The 25,954-nt window shown below is 38.4% G+C and overlaps 2 protein-coding genes across 2 annotated transcripts; both read right to left on the reverse strand.

The window, feature by feature from the left end:
- Nucleotides 1-4,231: 4,231 nt before the first annotated feature.
- On the reverse strand, nucleotides 4,232-17,564 carry PTP4A2 (protein tyrosine phosphatase 4A2). Its single transcript, XM_012765437.2, has 5 exons — nucleotides 17,433-17,564; nucleotides 12,708-12,800; nucleotides 9,369-9,499; nucleotides 7,694-7,768; nucleotides 4,232-6,693 (listed from the first exon to the last, which is right to left on the reverse strand). The coding sequence occupies exons 1-5, from the start codon at nucleotides 17,526-17,528 to the stop codon at nucleotides 6,585-6,587; spliced, it is 504 nt and encodes a 167-aa protein (XP_012620891.1). The 5' UTR covers nucleotides 17,529-17,564; the 3' UTR covers nucleotides 4,232-6,584.
- A 100-nt stretch (nucleotides 17,565-17,664) lies between these two features.
- On the reverse strand, nucleotides 17,665-18,092 carry LOC142863059 (uncharacterized). The gene has a single exon (XM_075996002.1). It carries the CDS (start codon nucleotides 18,090-18,092, stop codon nucleotides 18,027-18,029), a length of 66 nt encoding a protein of 21 aa, XP_075852117.1. The 3' UTR covers nucleotides 17,665-18,026.
- Nucleotides 18,093-25,954: the final 7,862 nt, after the last annotated feature.

Consider the following 25,954-nt stretch of genomic DNA (forward strand, 5'->3'; position numbering starts at 1 on the left):
ACAATCCCTTCAAGTCAAGGCTCTCTTGGTTAAGAAACTGACTCAAGCTACTTCAAACAAAGGGTGACGGAAGGGGCAGAAACCACTGGCAGGACTTCAGGGAAAAATATGCAGCAGGACCTCATGGGAAAGTGAAATTCTACACTCAGGCATTTCCCCCCTGCTCCCAGACCGGTCTCTCTTCTCTGCTCCCCTGGGCTGCTACTCCATCCTCCTCCCTCTGTCCTTTGTCTACTCATCTCACATATGACCCAATATATGCATGGCCCTACTGGTCCCTCACATCCAAGAGTCTCCCTCAGTTAGAATTGAGAAGCTGCTGGCCAATAGTTAGCTTTGGGCCAACTACCTATGATCCAATCAGTTAGGGCTTTGGGGTGGAGGAGGAGGCAAGGGGAAGGGGCTACAGTCTGATGACAACCAAACCTGCCTGCCACAAATTCATATTCTCTGGAGAGACCACGTCATGCCACTTCTCCCAAACATAACTTTGCTCTTTGATACTTCCAACTCCCTTGTATTATTTCCTCTGCCTGAAATGTACTTTCCCCACATCAACTTTCTTTTTGTGAGTGTACAATTTGGCAGCATTTAGTACATTCACACTTTTGTGTAACCATCACCACTAATTCCAGAAAACTTTTATTGCCCCCAAAAGAAACCCATACCCAGGCCAGACCTGGTGCCTCATACCTATAATCCCAGCACTTTGGGAGGTTGAGGCCAGAGGATCACTCGAGGTCAGGAATTTGAGACGAGCCTGGCAACATAGTGAAACCACATCTCTACAAATATGTTTAAAAAAAACAAAATTAGCCAGGTGTGGTGGCACACACCTGTAGGAGGCTGAGATAGGAGGATGGCTTGTTGAAGGCCAGGAGTTTGAAGCTACAGTGAGTTATGATTGCACCACTGCACTTCAGCCTGAGCAATAGAGCAAGACTCTATCTCTAAAAAAATAATAACAATGATAATAATAATGAAGGAAACTCCACACCCATTAGCAGTCACTCTCCACTAATCTCCACCCCAGCCCAGCCAACCACTAATGTTTTCAATTTTCTCTGGTATATATCTAAAATTGGATATTGGGTATATTGAAATTGCTGAATCATATAGCAACTTTTTGGGCAACTGCTGAACTGTTTTCAAAAGCTACTACACCACTGCTTCACTTAGCTATCAAAAACGTATGAAGGTTCCAATTTCTCCATACCAAGACTTGTTATTGTCCCTCTTTTTGATTATAGCCATTCTAGTAGACGTCAAGTGCTATCCCATTATGCATCAAGCTTTTTCAACCCCACCCTCAATTACAACCACTGTGTAATTTCCTAACGTGCTCCAGGGCAGCTTTAGTTACTCCATAATACCACAGTACTACATCATATTTCTATTAGTGCCCATCCATTTTACATCTACTAAGCACCTGCTACGTGCCAAAAGCCCCATCTAGGTGCTTTAAGATATGGTGAATAGGCCGGGCGCGGTGGCTCACGCCTGTAATCCTAGCACTCTGGGAGGCCGAGACAGGTGGATCACTCAAGGTCAGGAGTTTGAAATCTGCCTGAGCAAGAGCGAGACTCCATCTCTACTAAAAATAGAAAGAAATTAATTGGCCCACTAAAAATACATAGAAAAACTTAGCCGGGCATGGTGGCACATGCCTGTAGTCCCAGCTACTCGGGAGGCAGAGGCAGAAGGATTGCTTGAGCCCAGGAGTTTGAGGTTGCTGTGAGCTAGGCTGACACCATGGCACTCTAGCCTAGGCAACACAGTGAGATTCTATCTCAAAAAAAAAAAAAAAAAAAAGATATGGTGAATAAAACAGAAAAAATAAAATCTATGCCTTTGTGGAACTTATATTCTGGCCAGGGAGACAAATAATAAAAAGTTGTGAGATGGTGGTGTTATAGAAAACACTAAAAGCATAGCACGGCAATACAGCACGCCAGTGGTGTGGTGGTTGCAATATTAAATGGTGCGTTGCAGCTGAGACATGACGTATCTGTAACAGATGGCAAGGAGGCATTAGATATGGGTCTGGAGTCCAGAGAACAGAGTCCAGGCAGATATAGCAGACGTGGAGGAGCTAATGAAGAACCTGAAACTCAGACTGAAGTGTGGCCACTAAACTAAGGGAAAACTCACGAGTGTGGTGTTCTAGAAGGCAAAACCTATTATTAGTCTTTTAATGCTGCTATAAAAAATTATCAAACTTAGTGACTTAAAACAACACAAATTTATCTTACAGTTCTGCAGAAGTCCCGCAAGGGACTAAAATCAAGTTGTTGGCAGGCCAAGTTCCTTCTTAGAGGCTCTAGGTTAGAATGTTTCCTTGCCTTCTCCCGGGTTCAGGCTGCCCTCATTCCTTGTCTCCTGGCCCCCTCCTCTGTCCTCAAAGCATTAATTACTCTGACCCAACTTCCCTAGGTCACATTTCCCTCTGACCTCCGCCAGGAAAAGCCGTCTGCTTTTAAGGACCCATGCTATTAGATCAAGCCCACCCAGATAATCCAGGATATTCTTCCCATCTCAAGATCCTGAACATCATCATATCCACAAAATAAATCCCTTTCACTAGGTAAAGTAACATTCACAGGTTCCAGGGATTTAGAATGTGGACATCTTGGGGGAAGGAGGGTCACATCATTCTGCCTACACGCAAATGAACAAAGCATTTCAAAGAAGAATGATTAATTGTATTATACATTGACATATCAAAAAAGTTATTTGTAGAGACGGTGCCTCACTCTTGCTAAGGCTGGTCTTGAACTTCTGCCCTCAAGCAATCCTCCTGCCTTGGCCTCCCAGAGTGCTGGGATTACAGGCGTGAGCCACTTCGCTCAGCCTGGAAATTTTATTTCTAAGTTTAAAAATGCCATAAGCTGAAGGTGAGGATAAGTCTTCTGGCTGGGCATGGTGATTCATGCCTGTAGTCACACCATTTTGGGAGACTGAGGCATGAGGATAGCATGAGAGAAGTTTGAGACTAGCCTGAACAGTAAGACCACTTCTCTATCAAAAACAGAAAAATTAGCCAGGTGTGGTGATGTGTGCCCACAGTGTCAGCTACTCAGGAGACTGAGGCAGGAGGATTGCTTAAGCCCAGGCATTTGAGGTTGTAGTGGGCTATCATGACACCACTGCACTCTAGCTGGGGTGACAGCGAGATACTGTCTCAAAAAAAAAAAAAATTAAAAAGAGTAAATGGGATAGAAAAATGTATTGAGATAGTGAGATGATACTAAAGGTCATAACTTTAAACACAAGAGACTGAATCAGCATGTTCAGTTGCACAAGTGCTAAGTGCAGAAATGTAGAGTACAGAACTTAACAAAAATGGGAGTTTAACCAGGTAAGTATCATGAAGCAAGAGATGGGGCAAGGCAATTTACTGTATTTTAGCCAAGAGTGACTGTCACAATGGCCATAGAATCTAAGCTGGGTAATGGAAGGACATGAAGTGAAAATTAGACAGGTGAGAGGATCAATGAATTTTAAGTTATTATACCCACTCACTGTAACTGTTTGTCTACACATTTAACTCCCCCCCCCCCCAGACTGAGGTCCTCCCAAGTGGAATCACTATCTTACCTCTCCTTAGTACCTTAGCACCTAAGTTTGTTATCTGGGTGGATGGATGCTTACCTATGGTTAAAAGGAAATTCCTCACCCCCAAATCCTATGCTACATAAAGTTGCTGCTGTTTCTCTGCTCTTTAGTAAGAGTTCAAGTAAAAAGTTGCAATGCTTTATCAAAATACATGGTATAAACAAGCTAGGCACAGTGACCTGTGCCTGCATGTAGCTGCAGTGCCACAGCTACTCAGGAGGCTGAGGCAGGAGGATTGCTTGAGGCCAGGAGTTCCAGGCTGCAACTATGATCGTGCCTGTGCATAGCCACTGCAATCTAGCCTGGGCAACATAGTGAAACCTCCCCACACACCCCCCTTAAAAAAAAAAATCTATGGTATAAACAAATTCTTTGGCATGAGACAAGATCCTGAATTACAACAGTGTTGTATCTAAGAACTGAACCAGAAATTTACCAGATGTATCCCAACTAAGTTTTCCCTTACTGAATACCTGGGTGGCATGACATCTCTGAAATTCCCAGCCTCAGGACCCCAAACAGGCCTTAAGAATAGCAAGTAGAGAAAGGGGAGCAGACATAAATGAAACTTTACTTTTTAACCAGGGGATGGGGATACAGGAAAAAAATGCACAAAGAGCGTGTAAAATATGGTTTATTGTTCTTTAAAAGGGTTCAGGGTTTGGTTTTAAATCAGGCTGCACACCTTTCATCAGTCTGACATCTCTCTCACCATGTCAAACTGGCTTCAGCTAGCAATACTTCATTAAATCCAAAAGAAAAAAATTGTTTTAATTTTGAGGGGAAAAAAATCCAGTTCTGAGAACAATTAACATTAGTCTAATTTAAAACAAAACGAGGGCTAATGTTTCATGTTGCTTTTTACATCCTTCTCCTCAATACAGAACCAGGAATGAAATTTTCCTAACTTAGGCAGGCACCGATACTGATGGACACTGCACAGGTGTGCGCGCACACACACAAACACACACACACCCTCCCGGCAAACAATGAAATTCAGAGCATGTCAAAGGGAAAAGATTTGTTATGATATTGATCAAAACCCTTGGAGTCAACAGTCTACCTTAGCTTAACGGGTAATGCTGTTTTGATCTTGGGTCTATGTTAAAGGAAACTATTGTCATGTTCTGAAATAATTTTGGATAGTACCATCATTTTTTTACTTTAAAATTCTAGAGACAATTTTCAAAAGCATTATTCTATTTTGCTTTGTTTTGTGGGGTGGGGGAGGAGAGAATCTACAGATTTTCATTTAGTTAAAAATCAAAGCTCCAGCAATAGGAAAATAGGCAGTTCATGTAGCTGGCCAACATCTGAGGTATCATCAGTGTGAGACAAGGTCCCAGTCCATTCCTACTAGCCTAGCTGATGCTAACAAAACAGGAAGCTTATGGCTCTGCACAGCAAATTCCAGCAGGACACAATGACTCTAAGCCTGTATTCAGAGCCTCAGAAGCAGGGCACTATAAAGTATGCAATGTTTAGGTGCAAACAGTACAAGAGCCCCTGATGGTGTGCCTCTACCTGCTTGTTAATGTAGCCTGGTCATAAATGCCTTCTGCAAAAGAGCAGAAAACAGCTGTTCTAGATCAACTCATAAAATCCAGCAAAGAATCTACAAAAATGCTACTACACCACTTCACAAGCGACACAGTCCCTTCACTATTCATCGGGTTGTTCGATGTCTCTCTTCTACCCTGTTATGGCCTGTGGACACATACTCACTCACTAGGCATTGTTGGTTTTAAACCAGCGATTTTTTTTTTTAATCTCAAAAATAACCTAGTAAGAAAATAACAAGGCAATCAGTGGTTAAACTGAACTGTACATATATGGGGCAGAGTTTGGAAAATACCCACCACAAGCATTTCTCAAGTCCAAAATATTGTGAATTTGCTACTCCTTTGACTGTTCCTGAAAGTTCAAAGTACAAGTCCTAAAATAAAAAATTTTAAACTACCAGCATTCTCTGACATCATTAGACAGAAAATCAGAGTAATGCTATAGCCCACAACTCTACAGGGTGTAGAAAGTGTGCTCTTTGCCTGGACACATCTTTAGTGATGGCCTGGAGCCCTCCCTTTCAGAAGACAAGTTTCTGGGATACCCACTTAGCTTCATTGGTTGGGAAAGACAAGAATTTGACTCTCAGCTAAGTTCTTCGAGAAGACTCCTCTTAAAATGCCATTTTCCCCATTAATTTATCAAAACAAAATGCTCTTGGCTACTTCATCTAATGTTAGATACAGTTTTGAGGAAAAGAAACTAACATGAACACCCCGTTTTCAGTAAAGACTAAAAACCATCTGGATCATATAATGTATATATGCCACTGCTTTTTTTTTTTTTTTTTTTTTTGGTGTTTTTTTCTAAAAGTGCCCAGGCGGGCTTAAGGCTGCCAGACTGCACACACATCTACAGCAACAAGGGCTTCTCCTATTCCATCTACAACTTGTATCAGGGAAAAAGAGGTGGTAGGAGAGAAAAGAGAGAAGAGGGGAAAAATATACCCCCTCTCAAAAAAAAAAAAAAAAGGAAAAAAAAAATCCCACCACAGGGAGATCTATGTGCCAAGCATAATGGAAGAGTGTGCTCCCCAAACAAGATGGTTCTGCACAGGCTAATGTTCTGCTGGTTTTCCTTAGAGACTTATTTTGAAAAAGTTTAAAAAGACAGGAAATTTTGAAATAATTCAATCCTGGCAGAAATTCAAACTCCAAAACTAGGAGCAAAATCATCCTTCACTGAATTAATCCCTTTTTTCTTTCTCTTTTTCTTTTCTTAAACATTTTATTCATGTTATAGAGGGATTTCTTGTTTGCTTTTTTTCCAATCATTAGGAGAGTGGTTGAGGAGTACTGAATCCATCACTACTTTGATGACACAGGTAAGATTCCAGATTCACATTTCCAGGTACCAAGAGTTCCCTCTAAATGCCACAAGCAAGTCAGCCTTCGTTACATTTCTTTCTACTGAACACAGCAATGCCCATTGGTATCTCTGAAGCGTAATCGCATCTTAGGTCGGTATTTCTCCAAGTAAAGCAGCTGTTTGGAATTGAATGCTCCCCTTCTTTTTCTGAAAGTATAAGAATGGCAAACTTTATTATGTTAAAAGAAAAAAAAAGAGCTGATTCACTGCAATGCATTATTTACGGCCTAAGGTCTTTCTAACTAACTCCACACAGCTGAAAACCAGCATATTTCCCATATCACATCACTTCTTAAAGAGCTAAGTTCCAACATGACCTTTCTGAACATTCCTAGGAGGAACAAATTTTCTTTGTTGACTGCCATTATAGTCTATTAATCATTTAATAAAGATCAGAATGGTATATCCAGAGACATCTGACTATACTCTTCCCAATTAAATAAATATATTCTTCAGGTTAGAATGATAGTAAGTATTTAGGATGCTAACAAAAAAAAAAAATTAAGATGAAGGAGCAGGTTCAAGATATAAACAGATGGCATCTCTTGAAATATTTCACTTGACAAGAGCTGCTGCCATATATTTCATGCCCTCTGTCACAAATTGTCTTTTCTTTTTTCTTTCCTTTTCTTTTTGTAAAGAAAGGGTTGAAAGGGAAAGGGTGAGACAATAATTGCCAAAGAATTCTGGACAAAATAGCATGGCCTATTATTCCAGACCGATGCCAAGATTCTGTCTGAGCACCACCATCCTGAATTTTTGTCTGAATAGGTCATGTAAGAGTCCCAGGTGATTAACTGCTCCTTTATGCATTCTTCTTGCTTCTTTGTCATAGAGACTTGTTTGGAAATTGTATGGAATCTATTAAAAGGAGTACTAAGTCAATGAGACTCTACCTACCTATTTCCAAGATTCCTAGATATTCAAATCATATACTGGACCAAATGTGCCACCCAAATGAGAAAATCTTTAACTCTGGGAGCCAGCAGTATTGAATCTCTTTACCACTTGCTCTAAATTTTTACATCTTAATAATTTAAGCCAAAGACAGCAAATTATCCCACACTATAAATGGATGCCTTCCATAATTCCTTCCTCATACATAATCTTGCTTTATGTGTTTCTGAACACAAAACTTCCTACTCACTGTCTTATAAACTGAACTGCATCTTCGTACTTCATTCCACATTCAATCAAAGCAAGTGCAACCAGCACAGGTGCCCTGCAGAGAGAAAAACATATGTAAATATCCACAAGTCTTTGAAATTAAAGAATTTTTTTTTTTGTTAGTCGGAGTCTCACTCTGTTGCCTGGACTAGAATGCTGTGGCGTCAACCTAGCTCACAGCAACCTCAAACTCCTGGGCTCAAGCAATCCTCCTGCCTCAATCTCCCAAGTAGCTGGGACTACAGGCATGCACCCCACCCTGCCTGGCTAATATTTTGTATATATATTTTTAGTTGGTCAATTAATTTCTTTCTATTTTTAGTAGAGACAGGGTCTCGCTCTTGCTTAGGCTGGTTTCAAACTCCTGACCTTGAGGGATCGTCCCACCTTAGCTTCCCAGAGTGCTAGGATTACAGGTGTGAACCACCGTGCCTGGCCTTTAAAGGATTTTTTAAAACCCAGGATTACATATATTACCAAAGTAATAAGGCAATGCCTGCATTTTCCTTTTTCCTGTATACTAAAATGTCTGATATTTTCCTACACAGTAAAATTATCTCCATCATTATAGCTTCTGTAATATCTATTTTTAGTAAAGCACTGAATTCTAACTTACATTAAGAGATTTTTATTCTTTAACATATCACATCGCAAATTTTCTCATCATTATATATTATCAAAAGTTCTTTACTGGTCTTTAGTCATTATCACAGTAAAATAAATGGCCAAACATATCATGTACTTCAAGTATGTCAGAATTTTCATTATAACTTTCTTTTAATATTCCCCTTTATTAAACACTAAAAAGGTGCTAGACTATTTAAACAAAATCCTTTTGATGACTAGGAGAATGCCAAATAACTGACAATTAGGAACAGTTCTCTATTTTAAAAAAATATAACAAAGGAAATCATGGTTTAAAAAGCCCATTATAGGGCACCAACTTTGGACTACCTAACATAACTACTAGTTATAAAATTGCCCAAGTCAAGTTACAATATTATCTTCAGCCTTCAGGATAAGGACTGAAACTTTTGCCCTTATGAAGAAACTATACTATACTAAACTGCAAAAAAGGAAAATAGTAAACAAAAGGACAAGGCAGAGCTAACACCCTGAGTCACCACTACCCTGAGGCAACCACAGCATACGCTAAAGTTTTGAGTCAAAGTACATATCCTAAATTGGCATTTAATCTGTTGCTGATGAGAGTGTTGCAACACTATCCCAAGCAATGTTCAGAGAAAAAGGTTTTAAGATCAGGGTCAATTCTCATCCATACATCTCCTTTCAAGAGTCTAAAGTTTAGCCATCTGCTTTCTACCTATAACTTCCCATTCATCTCAATCCCAAATGAACCATGTTTGGATTCTTCAAACTCTAAAATGATTTTAATTTTGTTGCCTATTTCAATGACCTTAACCTTTGATTACCTGAAATAGGGAAAAAAATAAAACACCCACTAAATCCAGTTTTGCATTAGAATTGGACAACCAGATGAAACACAAAAGGTTGTGAGAAATCATTACACTAGCTTTTATATCTCATTTCCTTTCCTTTCAGGTAATTTAATGTTCTTTAGTATGATATAAGGCAAATTTCTACCAAAGTGAAATTATCATTGTGATAACAAATTCACAGACAAAAGAGCTTACCTTCCCAATCCTGCAACACAATGCACTGCAACACAGCAACCTGGCTCTTCACGAAATTTGGTTTTTAACAGATTTAGCCAATCATCTACTATCTGATTAGGGGGTGGAGCTCCATCATCAAATGGCCAATCCTGGAAAGAAATGACCTTTTTACATTAAATTGAAATTTTCTCCAAGATTAACACCCTAATATAGAGTAGCTACACATAATACACAGGGCAAGCCTAACTGAACCAACTGTACTATATATACCTATTCTTGACACAATTCTGATCACTGCTGAAAAATTATCTAGGGTTTTTAAAGTTTGCCAAATAAATTAGCCTTCTCAGTGAAGTGCAGTCAGTGTTGTACACATCTAGATTTATCTTATAGAAATCTCTTTATCTGAGTCGAAAGAGCTACTGTTCTCCCAAATATGGTATCTGAATAGAGTAGTAATTAGACATAATAGAGAAAACTGTAATTAAAGCCAAGACAAAGTAGAGAGGACACAACACATGTTGACATGATTTAAAAGTCCACTCTGGCAAAGTGTTGTAAATGTTGTCTCGTTGGTCTCTATAAGTATTTTTAGGGATTATCCCTCAGATGACTCTAAATTATGACATCTTTTCTTTAGAGAAAGACTCTCTGGTAAGAAATCTCCAATTGTTAGTAAATCATGATAGAAACATACTACCATCTTTGTCTTGTACTCAGTAACTTTTTTTTAAAACTCTGCCTAAATTATACATATCCCATTTAACGACGACAGTGTTACCTGACAGGGTCCTGAGCAAAAGCCCACTTTGTCATGTATCCCTTTCTCTTTTTGTATTCATAGATTTGGGTTGTCTTTCAATTAAGACTAATTCCACATGCACTCACAGTACAGGTAGAGGTTTAACTGCATTGCTACATATACCTAGCAAGAAGTCCTAGGAAACCAGTATTCACATTTTACATGCCCTCTCTCTCCTCCCATCTAAGCTTCAAAGACAGAAATGCAAAAACACTATTGGGAATTTTTTAAAAACACAAGGCTATTCTACTAATGAGACTGAATAGGGACCCTTTAAGATACTAGAAAATGAAAAAGTGACAGAGCACTAAATTGATTCTGTGCTTATTGGCACCACTAAAACACTTCATGTAGCCCATTAGCCACAACAGCACATTATGTTTTCAGTTGTCAACTACGCCCCATAATTAACGGGCTGTCAGTGTTATTGTAAATGTCACTACAGAGTTTAACTATAAACAGCAGTAAAACCTGTGCCATAGTCAAGAACTTACTTCCTCTAATGCTCCCTAAAATTCACCTATTTAAGAAACAATATAAAATATGCTTCACTTACTCATATAAGTAGTTTCTACAAAAAAAAATTATTTAGAAACATCTGAATCTCAAACTGACACAGCTAAAACCAACATTAGTTTATTCTAACGTGTCTCTGATTTGCAAGAACATTCAAAGAATTGAAAGGTCTTGGCCAGCGCAGTGGCTCATGCCTATAATCCTAGCACTCTGGGAGGCCGAGGTGGGCGGATTGCTCAAGGTCAGGAGTTGGAAACCAGCCTGAGCAAGAGTGAGACCCCGTCTCTACTATAAATAGAAAGAAATTAATTGGCCAACCAATATATATAGAAAAAATTAGCTGGGCATGGTGGCACATGCCTGTAGTCCCAGCTACTTGGGAGGCTGAGGCAGAAGGATCGCTGGAGCCCAGGAGTTTGAGGTTGCTATGAGCTAGGTTAACGCCACAGCACTCACTCTAGCCTGGGTAACAAAGTGAGACTCTGACTCAAAAAAAAAAAAAGAAAGGTCTTATTTGAGGGATATCCTCTTACAGTGAAATATTTCAAACCCTCTTCACCTAGCAAAAGTAAATAACTCCATCTTAAAATCTGTCTGGGAAAAGGAGAGAGATTCCAAGCTTAATGCTAAATGCCCTTGTTTTTTCAAGCTTAACTTAAGACCTTTAATTTGATCTGATCACAGCTATTTAAAACAAAACAAAAATCTAAATTTAAGGCCTACAATAAATCCCAGACCTACCATTATCTTCTACAAACTAGTTCAAGTTCTTTAATATATTCCCATTTCACAAAGGTGTTTACCAACATTACTGATTCAAACAGACTGGTCAATCCAAGTCATTTTCTCACCCTGCCATCTGTCAAAACAAGTTGATTTCTCATTTAGCCACTGGAGAACACAGAGTATAGGAAAACGAACTTGTATTCAAGTTTAATTTCAGAAGCTTAAATTTTGTTTTTATTTATTTTTTTAAACACAGGGCTGCATTTTACACATGTTTACACTTATCCCCAGTGATTTCCAGCCAGTGGACCATAAAGTCATTTAGAAATGGGAATGCAAGCAAATTATTACCATGCCATATTAAAATATATTTTTGAAAACACTTTTTGGCTATTCAGTTTTTGTGTGCTCACTAAAATGGAGGTGAAGAAACTTTATGGATCAGGTATGAGATGACTGCCTTACCAAAAGGACATTTATTCTTTTTGCATAAACTGCCTTCTCAACCATTGACCACTGTAATAAAGACTACAAAATTACCACTCAGTAAGAAGTAGGCACATAACCGTGAACCAATATCATCCTCATTACCTTTTTCCTACCCACTTAAAATCTCCAGTTCTCTTCCTACTATATTGCCTTCCCTTCTTTCCTATAAGGAAACAGCATATTTTGATACTAAGGAAGAATTTAACTAAGGAGTAATTTAATAATTTCAATCACTTTTATGTTGAAAGTGAACTATGAAAGAAATCTAATCACACAAAAGCTCCTCAGAAATCCAACAGTAAATGTCAGAAACTATGCTGATTACTCTTGGAGCAAAATGTCTTCTCCCTCTCCCCTTTATCCTCTTCTCCTACATTTTTACCTCCTATAAGTTAAACACAAAATATTAAGTCACCCATCTTGCACTTGCAAAGCAGCAGAAAATATTTTCATATGGACTTAAGACTATGTGATGGAAATTACTTTCAGTTATATTCAAACTAGTAGTCTAGAAACAAAAGCTTCATGTTGCATTAATTCTTAAAGAATAAAAATGTAAATTTCCATTTTCTTAAAATAAGTGTGCATTAAACTTTGCTTTTTATTAGTTGAAAATACTCTGTATTTGTAGGCTTTAAGGGCACAAATGAATAAAACTGCCCATGGATTAATCTAAAAGAATTTTAAAAGATTACTTACTATCAATAATGCGTTTTCTATTACAAGTTTAAAAAGCAAAACCACTAGTGCCAAGTTTTATAAATATCTGTTCGAAAGGTACAACTTGTTTGTAGTAAAAAAAAATTAAAACACTACACACTCACTAGAACGTGGATTCCTTCCTTTTCAACTGGAGCTTTATCATATGTAGCATCACAAACTCGAACCAAAGTTGTCACTCCATACTTCTTAAGTTCCTTTAAAGAAAAACAATTATAAGGGAACTTGCTTTTGAAATCTCCAACCAGAGCTTTTAGAACCGTGATATATTACAAATAGAAACAATGAGATATCATCTGTACACAAAGATCAAAATCATTCTTATTGTGGTAATGTGTATAATGGACACTCATGTACTTTCAGTGGGAGCATATAACTCATCTTTCTATAGGGCAATTTGGTAGCATAACACAAAAACTTCAAAAGTTCACATAGGCCTGGCTCATGTCTGTAATCCCAGCACTTTGGGAGGCTGAGGTGGGAGGATTGCTTAAGGTCAGAAGTTCAAGACTCCATCCCATTAAAAAAAAAAACAAAACTAGCCAGCCATGGTGGCACATGCCTATAGTCCTAGCTACTTAGGAGGCTGAGGCAGGATGATCGTTTGAGCCAGAGTTCTAGGCTGTAGTGAGATATAATCAAGTCACTGCACTCCAGCCTGGGTAACAGAGGAAGACCCTGTCTCTTAATTAAAAAAAAAAAAAAGTTCACATACACTTTGACCTAGAAATTCTATTCTGAAAATTTATAAACAGGAAATAATTAAAGATATACACAAAAATTTAGGTAGCAGCATGTTCACCACAAACTGTTTGAATGGTAAAAAAATAGAAACCATATTAACAGTCCAAAAACAAGGGAACAGTTAAAGGACGTATGGTACACCCATACAGTGATTACTATGACAGCTACGAAAACAATACTGAGGAGGATAGGGGAAGATTTTTAAAAATATAAAGTGTGTTGGCCGAGCATGGTGGCTCACACCTATAATCCTAGCACTCTGGGAGGCTGAGGCGAGCGGATGGCTCAAGGTCAGCAGTTCAAAACCAGTCTGAGCAAGAGCAAGACCCCGTCTCTACTAAAAAATAGAAAGAAATTAATTGGGCCAGCTGCAGTGGCTCACGCCTGTAATCCTAACACTCTGGGAGGCCTAGACGGGCGGATTGCTCAATGTCAGGAGTTTGAACCCAGCCTGAGCAAGAGCGAGATCCTGTCTCTACTATAAATAGAAAGAAATTAATTGGCCAACTAAAAATATATAGAAAAAATTAGCCGGGCATGGTGGCACGTGCCTGGAGTCCCAGCTACTCGGGAGGCTGAGGCAGTAGGATCGCTTGAGCCCAGGAGTTTGAGGTTGCTGTGAGCTAGGCTGATGCCAAGGCACTCACTCTAGCCTGGGCAACAAAGTGTGACTCGGTCTCAAAGAAAAAACAAACAAACAAACAAAAATATAAAGTGTGATCCTATCTATTAATATATGCATATTTACAAGTACACACGTATATGCAGAGAAAAACACATGGAAGCCAGGTGTCAACAATTAAATGTTTCTAAATTGTCTTTTTGCTTATTTGTATCTTCTGATTTTTATGTAATCACTTATTTTTTAATTTAAAGAAAGAAATAAAAGTAATTTTGAAATTAAGAGAAAAGGTAGTATATTAAAAAGCCAGCCTGGGTGTGGTGACTCACACCTACAGTCCCAGCACTTTGGGAGGCCAAGGTGGGAAGATCACTTGAGGCCAGGAGATCAAGACCAGCCTGGCAACATAGCAAAATCCCACCTCTACAAAATATAAAAAAATTAGCTAAGTGTTATGGCATATGTCTGTAGTCCTAGCTACTTGGGAGGCTGAGGTGGGGGGATCACTTGAACCCAGGAGGTTGAGGATGCAGTGAGCTATAACTGCGCCACTGCACTTTAGCACTCTAGCCTGGGTGACAAAGCGAGACTCTATATATTAAAAAAAAAAAAAAATTAAAACCCCTCCTACAGTAACTGCCTATCTTCAAGGGGCCAGTACCTTTTTATAGCTGCAAAAGGACAGTGGCCTTTGCCACCGTTGGAGTCTATAGCCAAGGAATCCACAAGCTTAAGATAGTATCACGTAATTCAGCCAGGCTTAAAGGTGACTGAACAACCTAAGGGCATACAGTCCTAGAATCAACTTGAACACTTGTGTACACAAAGTTAAGAAGCTCGTGAAATTATAAGTATGAAATAAATAGGAACAGTGATATCTTCTAAATGGGTACCCATCGTTTGGTTATCTAAAGCATAAAGTTATCTGAATTGCTAAAGGACTTTATTTTTCACAGAAATGCCTTATAATATAGACTCAGGAAAGTTGGAAGTATTATATTAAGTTGGGAAGTTTCAAAATACAAATAAAATCCCATTTAAAACTCTGCAGTAGTCATTCATTAAAAGGCAAAAAAATCTTTTATGGTAGATATTTGTGACTCTAAGCAAGTCTTTTGGCTTTAGCTTTGCCATGTGTAAAATGTGAATCCTAGGAGTTTATCTGGCTAAGTTTACTCTATAAATACATCAACAGATATCACATTTATTTATTTATTTATTTATTTTTGAGACAGAGTCTCACTCTGTTGCCTGGGCTAGAGTGCCATGGTGTAAGCCTAGCTCACAGCAACCTCAAACTCCTGGGCTCAAGCGATCCTCCTGCCTCCGCCTCCCAGGTAGCTGGGACTACAGGCAACGCGCCACTGTGCCCGGCTAATTTTTCCTATTTTTAGTTGTTTGGCTAATTTCTTTCTATTTATAGTAGAGATGGGGTCTCGCTTTTGCTCAGGCTGGTCTCAAACTCTCGAGCTCAAGCAATCCTCCCGCCTCGGCCTCCCAGAGTACTAGGATACAGGCATGAGCCACCGCACCCAGCCGAGAAATCACATTTAAACTGAACAACCTGGGAATGATTAAAAAGCTTCCATTCAAATGTTTGCTCAATAAAGTACAAACTGGCTCACGCCTATAATCCTAGCACTCTGGGAGGCCGAGGCGGGTGGATAGCTCGAGGTCAGGAGTTCAAAACCAGCCTGAGCAAGAGTGAGACCCCGTCTCTACTATAAATAGAAAGAAACTAATTGGCCAACTAATATATATATAGAAAAAATTAGCCGGGCATGGTGGCACGTGCCTGTAGTCCCAGCTACTTGGGAGGCTGAGGCAGCAGGATTGCTTGAGACCAGGAGTTTGAGGTTGCTGTGAGCTAGGCTGATGCCACGGCACTCACTCTAGCCTGGGCAACAAAGCGAGACTCTGTCTCAAAAAAAAAAAGTACAAACTATAAATATTAAAAAAATATAGGCCAGGCATAGTGGCTCATGTTGGTAATCCTAGCACTTTGGGAGACTGAGGTGGGAGAACTGCTTGAGGCCAAGAGTTCAAGACCAGCCTCAGCAACATAGTGAGACCCCTCATCTCTACAAAAAATAGAAAAATTAGCTGGGTGTGGTGGTGTGCACCTGTAGTCCCAGCTTCTTGGGAAGCTGAGGCAGGAGGATTGAGGTTTGAGGTTGCAATGAGGTATGATGGCGCCACTACACTCTAGCCTGAGTGACAGAGTGAGACCCTCTATCAGAAATATATATACACTCACACAAATTTAAAAAGACTCCCTCACCACCTTTCCTTCCAAGTTTCTGGACCCTTGTTTACGATGATTACTATTAACAAGTTTTGGGGTGGCTTCTCATCAAAGGTGGTTGGAACATCTGAAGTACAACATGGGTTTTAGCGTCAGAGACCTAAGTAAGTTTAGCAGTTGTACCACATACATATGTGCCATTAGGTAAATTACTAAATGGTTCTGAACCTGTTTCCTCATCTGTAAGAGGCAAATAATAACATTATGTATACTTCATAGGGTTTTTATATTTGTGACCTTAAGCACAAACAACATTGCTTACTGCATAATAGACATGTATTATATGCTGATTATAATGGTAGGTACATACTGTGTTTAAAAAATGTCAATTATTTTTATTATTGAAATTATGACAAAAGAACTGTTAACAAATGTAGAAATGACACAAGAAAAAAAACATAGTACTAGATAATCTCTACAGCTTCCCCAAATTCCATAAATGTTCTTTAAAAAATCTGTTGTAGATGGTGGCGCATGCCTGTAGTCCCAGCTACTCGGGAGGCTGAGGCAGCAGGATTGCTTGAGCCCAGGAGTATGAGGTTGCTGTGAGCTAGGCTGACTGACTCCACGGCACTCACTCTAGCATGGGCAACAAAGCGAGACACTGTCTCAAAAAAATAAAAAATAAAAAAATCTGTTGTAACTGGCCAGGCCCGGTGGTCACGACTGTAATCCTAGCACTCTGGGAGGCCGAGGCGGGCAGATTGCTCAAGGTCAGGAGTTCAAAACCAGCCTGAGCAAGAACAAGACCCTGTCTCTACTATAAATAGAGAGAAATTAATTGGCCAACTAACATATATAGAAAAAATTAGCCAGGCATGGTGGCACATGCCTGTAGTCCCAGCTACTCGGGAGGCTGAGGCAGTAGGATTGCTTGAGCCCAGGAGTTTGAGGTTGCTGTGAGCTAGGCTGACGCTATGGCACTCACTCTAGCCTGGGCAACAAAGTGAGACTCTGTCTCAAAAAAAAAATCTGTTGTAACTAATTCAACAGAATTCAAACCAGGATTGGTAGGATGACCATTCATATCCCAACTGTAGAAATAAATGCTTTGTGATAAGAGATTTTTTTAATGGTGCTAATTCTAAAGGAATTTTAACTATAAATCAATCCAAAAAGTAGACCATGCTACAAAAGTAGACCATGCTACAATCTTACCTCTGTGAACTTGTTGAGAGTAGCATTGGTAGGGTTGTGAGTTATCAGAAAACGCATGTTTTCATAGGAGATCTCCACAGGGGCTGGACGGTTCATTATGACAAATAAAAAGTGTGAGCGTGCGTGTGTGAGTGTGATGGGGAAAATGAAGGAAAAAAAATCAATAAATTTTGAAATGTTTCACAGCAGAAAACATTAAAAAGACCACTAAAATGCCTAATATCGATCAGTGTTTTCTCTATTCAACTTGTTTATTCCTTACGAAGCTTCTCTCTTCAAGATAAGCAGAAGTATTCAGAATCCACTCCAATCCAAATTCAACTTGGGCCTTAATATCTGCAGATGGTTACCTTCGGACTCCAAAAAATCCAACTACATACAAAACTTAAGCAGCCTTTACTACATTTAGGCACTAGTGAGACAAGTTAAAAGTGTAGGTCGCTTTCCACTTTTGTTTACTTGATGCTTAATTTTACTGGAGTCATTAAAAGAAATATGCTTGCAATTAAAAAAAAAGCCAACTATTTCTGAGGCCAGTCTCGGTGTCCAGAGTCTTCAAGGCAATGTTAATTATGGCACATAGAACCTCCAAGCTCACTTGTCAGCGAAAACGCTGTGCTGAGCCTGGCAGAAGTCTGCCCTCACGCTCAGAATCGCCATAAATGTGCAACGTATCTTCCAACGAAAAACCTGGGGGAGAAAAGCATAAGTAAAATGAACTGGAGGTTGACAGCATAGTTACTACAATGTCTGAAGTCAAAAAGACATTCTTTATAAGCCCAAAGCCATGTGAAATGTCAACAATTCTAAATTATTACCATCTATGAAGAACAGGATAAAGGGGTACCCACATAGCAAGAGTTTTTAAAAAATCAGAGATGGAAAAGTTTGTCTTTTTTTTTTTTTTTTCAAAACTGAAATCAAAGTTTCTGTGCTAATAAGATTACTTTTGCCAGGCGTGGAGGTTCACGCCTGTAATCCTAGCACTCTGGGAGGCAGAGGCGGGAGGATAGTATGAGCTCAGGAGTTCAAAACCAGCGTGACCAAGAGTGAGACCCAGTTTCTACTAAAAAAATAGAAATTAGCTGGACAACTAAAAGTATATATATGAAATTAGCCAGGCATGGTGGCACATGCCTGTAGTCCCAGCTACGTGGGAGGCTGAGGCAGGAGGATCGCCTGAGTCCAGGAGTTTGAGGGTGCTGTGAGCTAGGCTGATGCCACGGCACTCTAGCCCAGGCAACAGAGCAAGACTGTCTCAAAAAAATAAAATAAAATAAGATTACTTTTAACTCAAATATCTGTTAAATGATTAAAAGGCACTTAAAGATAGGTCCTTCATACATACTGTTTGCTTAAAATAAGGTATGCCTGTAAATAGGTGGAGGATATTAACCAAAATTCCACTTTCAGAATTTAATTTTTTCTATCCAAAGTATATGCATTGGCCCCCAATTGTGATACTAGCTGATAAAGCACTTTCAAAAAATTATTTCCTTTTCTTCACAACTCTGAGTAATTGTTACCACATATGAGGAATGAGAATCAGAAGTGAAGTGACTTATCTAAGGTCACACAGTGAATTGAGCCCAAATTCAAACTCAAGTCTTCTGTTAGTCCCATGTTTTTTCCAATGTACTACAATGCCTGCCTACTGATTCAACTAATGTATAAATCCTATCCTCTCGTTTCTAGTCCAGTTTACCTTTTTACTACTTCTCACATCATTGCTCAAGAGTACAAATCATCTGGAGGTCACTGTACACATCATTCTCCTCTCCAAATATTAATCCCTACCAAAAACAAGACAAGAAAAAGAAGTGGCAGAATTTTTAATATTATTTTAGGCCTGTTGCTTTGAAACAGAGTAACCTTTATAACTGGCTCAGAGAATGTCAACATAATCATAAATTTCTCTGGAAACAGGGACAAAGTCTAAGTTCTTTCACTTGCCTTTTCCCTAAGTTACCAATAAATGCTTATTTAGAAGTCTCTTAAAAATATAATTGTGACCAGATAGAAAAAGGCATGAAAGAGAATCACTATAGAACCATTTTCAGGAAAAAACTGAAATATAGCTGAGAACCTGGACCTACAAGCTTTCAAAACTATTTATCTATCCTTAAGTCTTTATGATCCTTGGGATATTTTATTTTGTAAACTGCATACTTGTGATTATATTACCATGGACACAAAAACAAAACTAAAATATTCCTAAAATATTAAAGGTGAATATGAAATTCAAAATGGCATTCTAAGAACTTCAAAAATACCCCAAAAGAAAAAACACTAAACTTGTACACTCAGAACTAAGAAAAGCAAAAATACATACTACCTAGTCCTAACTCATAATTCTAACTGCAAACCCAACACACAGCCACCTGAGATTACACAGGACATTTTATAGAGTACTCCTTGTACAGTCAAGGAATTTTAGAGCCAGGGAAAACTTAGAGAGGTAACTGCTCTGACCTTTAAAAAAAAAAAGTCTGGGGTTCAAAGAGGTTAAAATGAATAAACTAAGACCACACTGCTAATTAGTAGCAGATCAAGGACAAGAACCCAGGTCTCCTAATTTCCTGCTTATTTTTCCTTCAATTTTGGAGGTACCCCACATATTTTTCAAGTCACAGTCTTTTCCATGCAAGTGTAACTTTTCTTCAAATATCTGCTTAGATGTTCATCTGCAACTGTGACCTTATAATGGGGGGGGTATTAAAGTAACTACTCAAAGAACAATGGTTTGCATGAAATGCAGAGGAAAACACAAGGAAATTCTACCCTATTTGAATCACTTTGGTTCAATGATGTTATCACAGCAAATGTGTGTCAGCTGAGTAAAGGCACTGAAAGACCCACATTGTAGTGATTGCCAGGCTTAAAGGTTACAGTTCTAGCATTGTTTTCTACCTAGTCCCCAGTGTTTGCTTGCTCAGCAAACAGAACAAGCTTTATCCCATCTTACTCCTCCAACCTCATTTTAGAAGGACCATTTCCAGGGTTAAGGATAATTCATTATTAAGTTTTCAATTCTTAATACTGAGAACCCCAGTAAAAGAATGTCTGCCAAAAGAAACAGTATGTCCTATCACTGTTAACAAATACATGATAAAAGCAAGCTTCTGTTCCCTCCCCCACCCCCAAGAGTTCAACTACACATCAACAGCCCCATTCCTGCACCTGTCAATTCAGATAAACTAATGTTAACTCCTGTGACACACTTAAGAATGCAAAGCAAACAGCCTTTGTAAAAAAAAAAAAAAAAAAAAATCATAAACAACCTAACACAGCTGGAAAGTACTCAAAAGTTTGGAGCCCTATATTTTAGCACAAATTCAGCACATATACACTACACAAGAAAACTTTCTTCTAAAGCTGTGTCTCTGGCATTAGGTCTGCTCTATCTATGTAAGTAAAAATTGATTATTTTAATTTACCAGGTGATGAAAGAGGCTAATTGATATATTACAGTGATCAAATTCAACTAGGCACCCCAATATTCTCTCCATCTTTTAATTTTATCTTTTATAGAACCTATCTTTTTAAATGTTGAATTTTGGACAGTTTCATGTCCTTGGCAGATTTTTTGTTTGTTTGTTTGTTTGTTTGTTTGAGACACAGTCTTGCTCATCTCCCTGGCTAGAGCTCACTGCAACCTCAAACTCCTGGGCTCAAGCAATCCTTCTGCCTCAGCCTCCTGAGTAGCTGGGACTACAGGCTTGCATCAAGATGCCTAATTTTTGTTTTTCTATTTTTAGTAGAGACAGGGTCTCAAACTCCTTACCTCAAAGCCATCCTCTCGCCTCTGCCTCCTAGAGTACTAGAAATACAGGCATGAGCCACGCACCCGGCCAGCATTTCAATTTTTACCAAACTATAACTTCACTGAAGGATTAGAAAGGATGGTCTGGAACAGGGAAATCCTTTTAAATTAAGAAGGGGGAGGAAAGGATAAAGAAGGGGGAGTAGGGATAAAAAGAAGGAAGAAAAGAACAAACAGAGGTAGTTAGAAAAAGAGCAAGTAAGCAGAGTCCTAGCAAGCTGAGACAGTGCATTGCCAATAAGAACTAAGTCAATGACACAACAGAGACTACTCAAAATTTTAAAGAGGGATGTTAGAATAAGTTTGTCTGATGTCAATACTCTAGTGCTGGCCCAGCACAGTGGTTCATGCCTGTAGCCCCAGCCAAATCAGGAGGATCACTTGAGGCCAGTCCAAGACCAGCCTGGGCAACACAGTGAGAGCCCATCTCTCAAAAAATAAATAAATAATAATACTCTACTGCTAATATCTACCTAGATGAGAAACCAAAACCAAAATGCATGAAACAATACAATATCCGAAATTTAATCATGGCATATTCTTAAAATAGGAAAATTATGCAGAGGTTAAAAACAATAAAACAGATCCACATGAAGTGATATGGAAAGATGGCTAAAAGACACTAATAAGTGAAAAAAGCAAGGTGTAGGACAATATGAACAGTATGGTTAGAGATATTTGTGAATACTGTCTATACTTTCATACCCAGGGACAATCTAGAAAGTTACAAAGGTAAGAGGTAATAGTGGTCTCCTGGAGGTAAGGAGCGGTGAGGAGCACAGGACTGGAAGCTAGAGGTCAGGTGCATGATGTACTTTATCCTAACATATACCTTTTGAACTGTTTTAATTTCTTCCATGTACATATAGTATTACCTTTTTAAAAAAATTCTAGGGTGATAAAGAACCCTATAATGATTTATAACTACATTCTTAACAGTGCTATAATCATAGGATTAGAAAGAGCCTCTAGAGGGCTAATCCTCTGTCCCAGGCAGGTCTGTACCTACACAATTCCACAGAGTTTTCTTCTTTGTTAAAAGATACTAAATTACTGAGTAAAATTCATGTCTTGCCTTGGCCACTGTAATTCGAAATTCAAACATAAATGAAGTGAATTTAGAGGTATGAAGGAATTTTATAAAAGCAGCCCCATTTAATTTAACCCAATCTTACTGGGCATTCTTTTAAAACTCCTATCAATCCACTCCAATCAAGCTTTCTACTGAGAAATCATTTCTTTATATTTCTAAATTAAATGATACAATAAACCCTCCAATTTGATGGGCTATGCCAATATTCACCAAATTAAAACAGCACATCATAATATAAACACACAATAAAAGAATTCTAGATATGAGGAAAACAAAATCTAAAAGCAAAGATCTGAGGAACAAGTAAGGACATATTTACTGTGTTACTTTTCTTACCAGAAATTCTACAGGAAGTCATGCAAATTTGAGTCAGTTTGGTTTCTACAATCAGGCAACATGAAAGCATAATACTGTAAGTAAGACTAAAACCCTACAACAATTTTTTCCTAAAACAAATTCTCACTTCACGTCAACAGACACCTGCACTTCCCTTTAAAATAAGTACAAATAACTTAATCTGTCAACAGTAAAGAATTTATCCTCTCGAAGAGCTAGGCATTTTCCTTAATAAATTTCATTATTAATTAAAATATTTAATGGACATGTACTATGTGTCACATACTCTTACAACAGTAAACAAAACAAAGATTCTTGTCAGGATGGATCGTTTTTTTTGGGGGGGGGGGGGGGGAATGAGACAATCTCACTCTATTGCCCAAGCTAGAGTACCCTGGAGGTCAGTCTAGCTCATAGCAACCTCTAATTCCTGGGCTCAGGCAATCCTCTTGCCTCAGCCTCCCAAGTAGCTAGGACTACAGGCATACAACACCATGCCCAGCTAATTTTTTCTATATATTTTAAGCTGTCCAGCTAATTTCTTTCTATTTTTTTTTTTTTTTTTTTTTTTTAGTAGAGATGGGTCTCGCTCTTGCTCAGGCTGGTCTCAAACTCCTGAGCTCAAACGATCCTCCCGTCTCGGCATCCCAGAGTGCTAGGATTATAAGCATGAGCCATGGCGCCCAGACAGGATGGATCTTAACACTTTTTTTCTTTTTTTTCTTTTCTGAGACAGAATCTTGCTTGTCCCCCTGGCTAGAGCTCACAGCAACCTCAAACTCCTGGGCTCAAGCAACCCCCCTGCCTCAGCCTCCTGAGTAGCTGGGACTACAGGCACGTGCCACCATGCCTGGATAATTTTTCTATTTTTTGTAGAGATGGGGTCTTGCTCTTGCTCAGGTTGGTCTCGAACTCCTGACCTCCAGCGATTCTCCAGCCTCAGCCTACAAGAATGTTAGGATTACTGTCGTCCTGAGCCACTACACCAGGCCAGGATCTTAACACTTTAATGGGCAGAAAATGTCACTGCTATGGAGAAAAATTCAAAGTAGGAGAATTGGCAGTGCTAGAAGGGAGGGGGGATTCCAATTTTAAATAAGGCTATCAGGAAAGGCCTCACTGAAAAAGTGACAATTTATCAAGATCTGGGGATGTGAGCCAAATAGATACTTGGGGAGCATTTTAGGCAAAAGTATTAGCTGTAGCAAAGGTTATGAGGCAGAGATGTACTTGGAACATACTAGGAACAAGGAGGACAAAGGAATGAAGAGTCAAGAGAAATAAGAGAGAGCCTTATAGGCCACTACTAGAATTTGGCTTTTTTTTTTCAAAGAACAATGACTCCAAATGAAACCAACCGAAGACTTCATTCAAGAGTTACAACTTATGGTTTAAAAAGGATCACTCTCTAGCTGCTATGTGGAGATAGATTATAGAAGTGGTAAAGGGTAGAAATAGGGAGATTGGTTAGGAGCCTGTTAACTATAATCCAGGAGAAAGCTTTAGAGCTTGAACCAAGATAGTTGTAGAGAAGAAGGGGTCAATTTCAAGACATACTTTGATGTAGAACCCAAAAGGATGTGTCCACAGAGACTGGATATGGGGTTTGTGAAAAAAAAGAGTCACGGCCTTGAGTAACTTTAAAAGCTTGTAGAAGCCTAACAATATTCAGAGACTAATCAGACAATATAAAATATTTTCAATCATCAAAGAAGTAGAGAAATTCCTCTGTAAAATATTACTGTATCTTCTGCATTTCGACAACTTGAGAAAAAAAGTGTCTGAAAACTTGTACCCTAGAGAGAATTCTCTCCTTTACTAATTAAACACTCATCTTCTAGGTAACTGGTCTCAAACTGAAATTTTACTCATCTCTTATTACCTACTCCCAACACACCAGAGCCCAGTAGAAACAGCAGCTCCATCCTCTGGGCTACCTATCTTTGTTCATCCCTTGGTTACATTTATTGAACTAAAACTGAGTAACTTGGCTCCTTGAAACTTACAAGATTTAAATTAGTATTAGTTCCTCTACCACTGACTACAGTTCTAAGAAGTTAATGAAGAGGTATCAACTAAATTCTATACAAATTAGGATCCAAAATATCAGTAAATAACCTAAAAATAGCAAGATACATTTTTATAGTTAAAAAGTTTCATAGTTACTCCCTTGGTTATTCCCACTTTTCCACTTCCTCATTTAAGGAGGGAACTTGAGAATCAAGTTCCAGTACAGAAATCAATATCAGTTCTATAAAAAGAAATCATGACCTTGACAGTGGGAAAATGTCCTAACATTTCAGAACCAGAAGATACATGGCCTGCCACTTAGAAAGGAAAAGAAAGCAATTAACCAACAATCACACCTGTTTCTGAGAACAGTGACAGTTATTTACTGAAGTCCTGTGGACCCTGTTCCCGCCCAAACGAAAAGGGAGTGGTTTTCAAATTTGTGTGTACCCTGGTGATTAGATGTCCTTTTCTAATAATTTCTACCTCTACGAATAACTATAAGACAAAAATTAAATATTTTCATGCCATACTTGAAAATATTTACTTTCAATTTTGTGCTCATTTCCTCTAAAAGTCAGCAATTCTCCAGATGAATCCCTTGTCTAAAAATGTTATTTTTCCTTTCATAAATAAAAGTTAAATGAAGGTAACAGCACTATAGCCAATTTTCACTTTTTCTTAAAAAGTTTTTTAATAATAACATTGGTAATTACATTAAAAATCGTAATAGCATAATCCTAATATTGAACATTAAGCTGTTTTCAGTTAATCTTTTAAAAATTACATTAAATAGCTCTACTCAAATGATTTTATTCATCCATACTTTTATTTCCAAGCAAAGTTATCAAAGCTATCCTCTCTATGGGGTTTATGTTTAAAGACTTTTAGTTTACGTGCATTTTAAGATTCCCAAGCCTCTTTATTACAAAGTTTAAGGACATTCTTTTCCTGTGGTAACATTCTTATACAATAGGAATTACCTCCAATTCAGACACTTCCCCATAAAATTAAATCTTAACATTTGTTTTCTTTCTTTGTTCCATCCTTCTTTCTTTAATCTCAAAAGGCTAATTTTCCTGGAGAACAATTTAAGTCTTAATCATTTTAATTTAGTTTCCAACATCACTATATATACATTAACCCAAGAACCCACTGAATTGTTAATTTCAATAAAGAAATGTATTTGAGATTCTGAACTTCAATTGTAATTAAGCAAATTCAATAGTAAAAATCTAAAAGGACACCTGGATTCAGCTT

Source organism: Microcebus murinus, chromosome 2 (genome assembly GCF_040939455.1).
Source record: "Microcebus murinus isolate Inina chromosome 2, M.murinus_Inina_mat1.0, whole genome shotgun sequence".
Classification (NCBI taxonomy): domain Eukaryota; kingdom Metazoa; phylum Chordata; class Mammalia; order Primates; family Cheirogaleidae; genus Microcebus; species Microcebus murinus.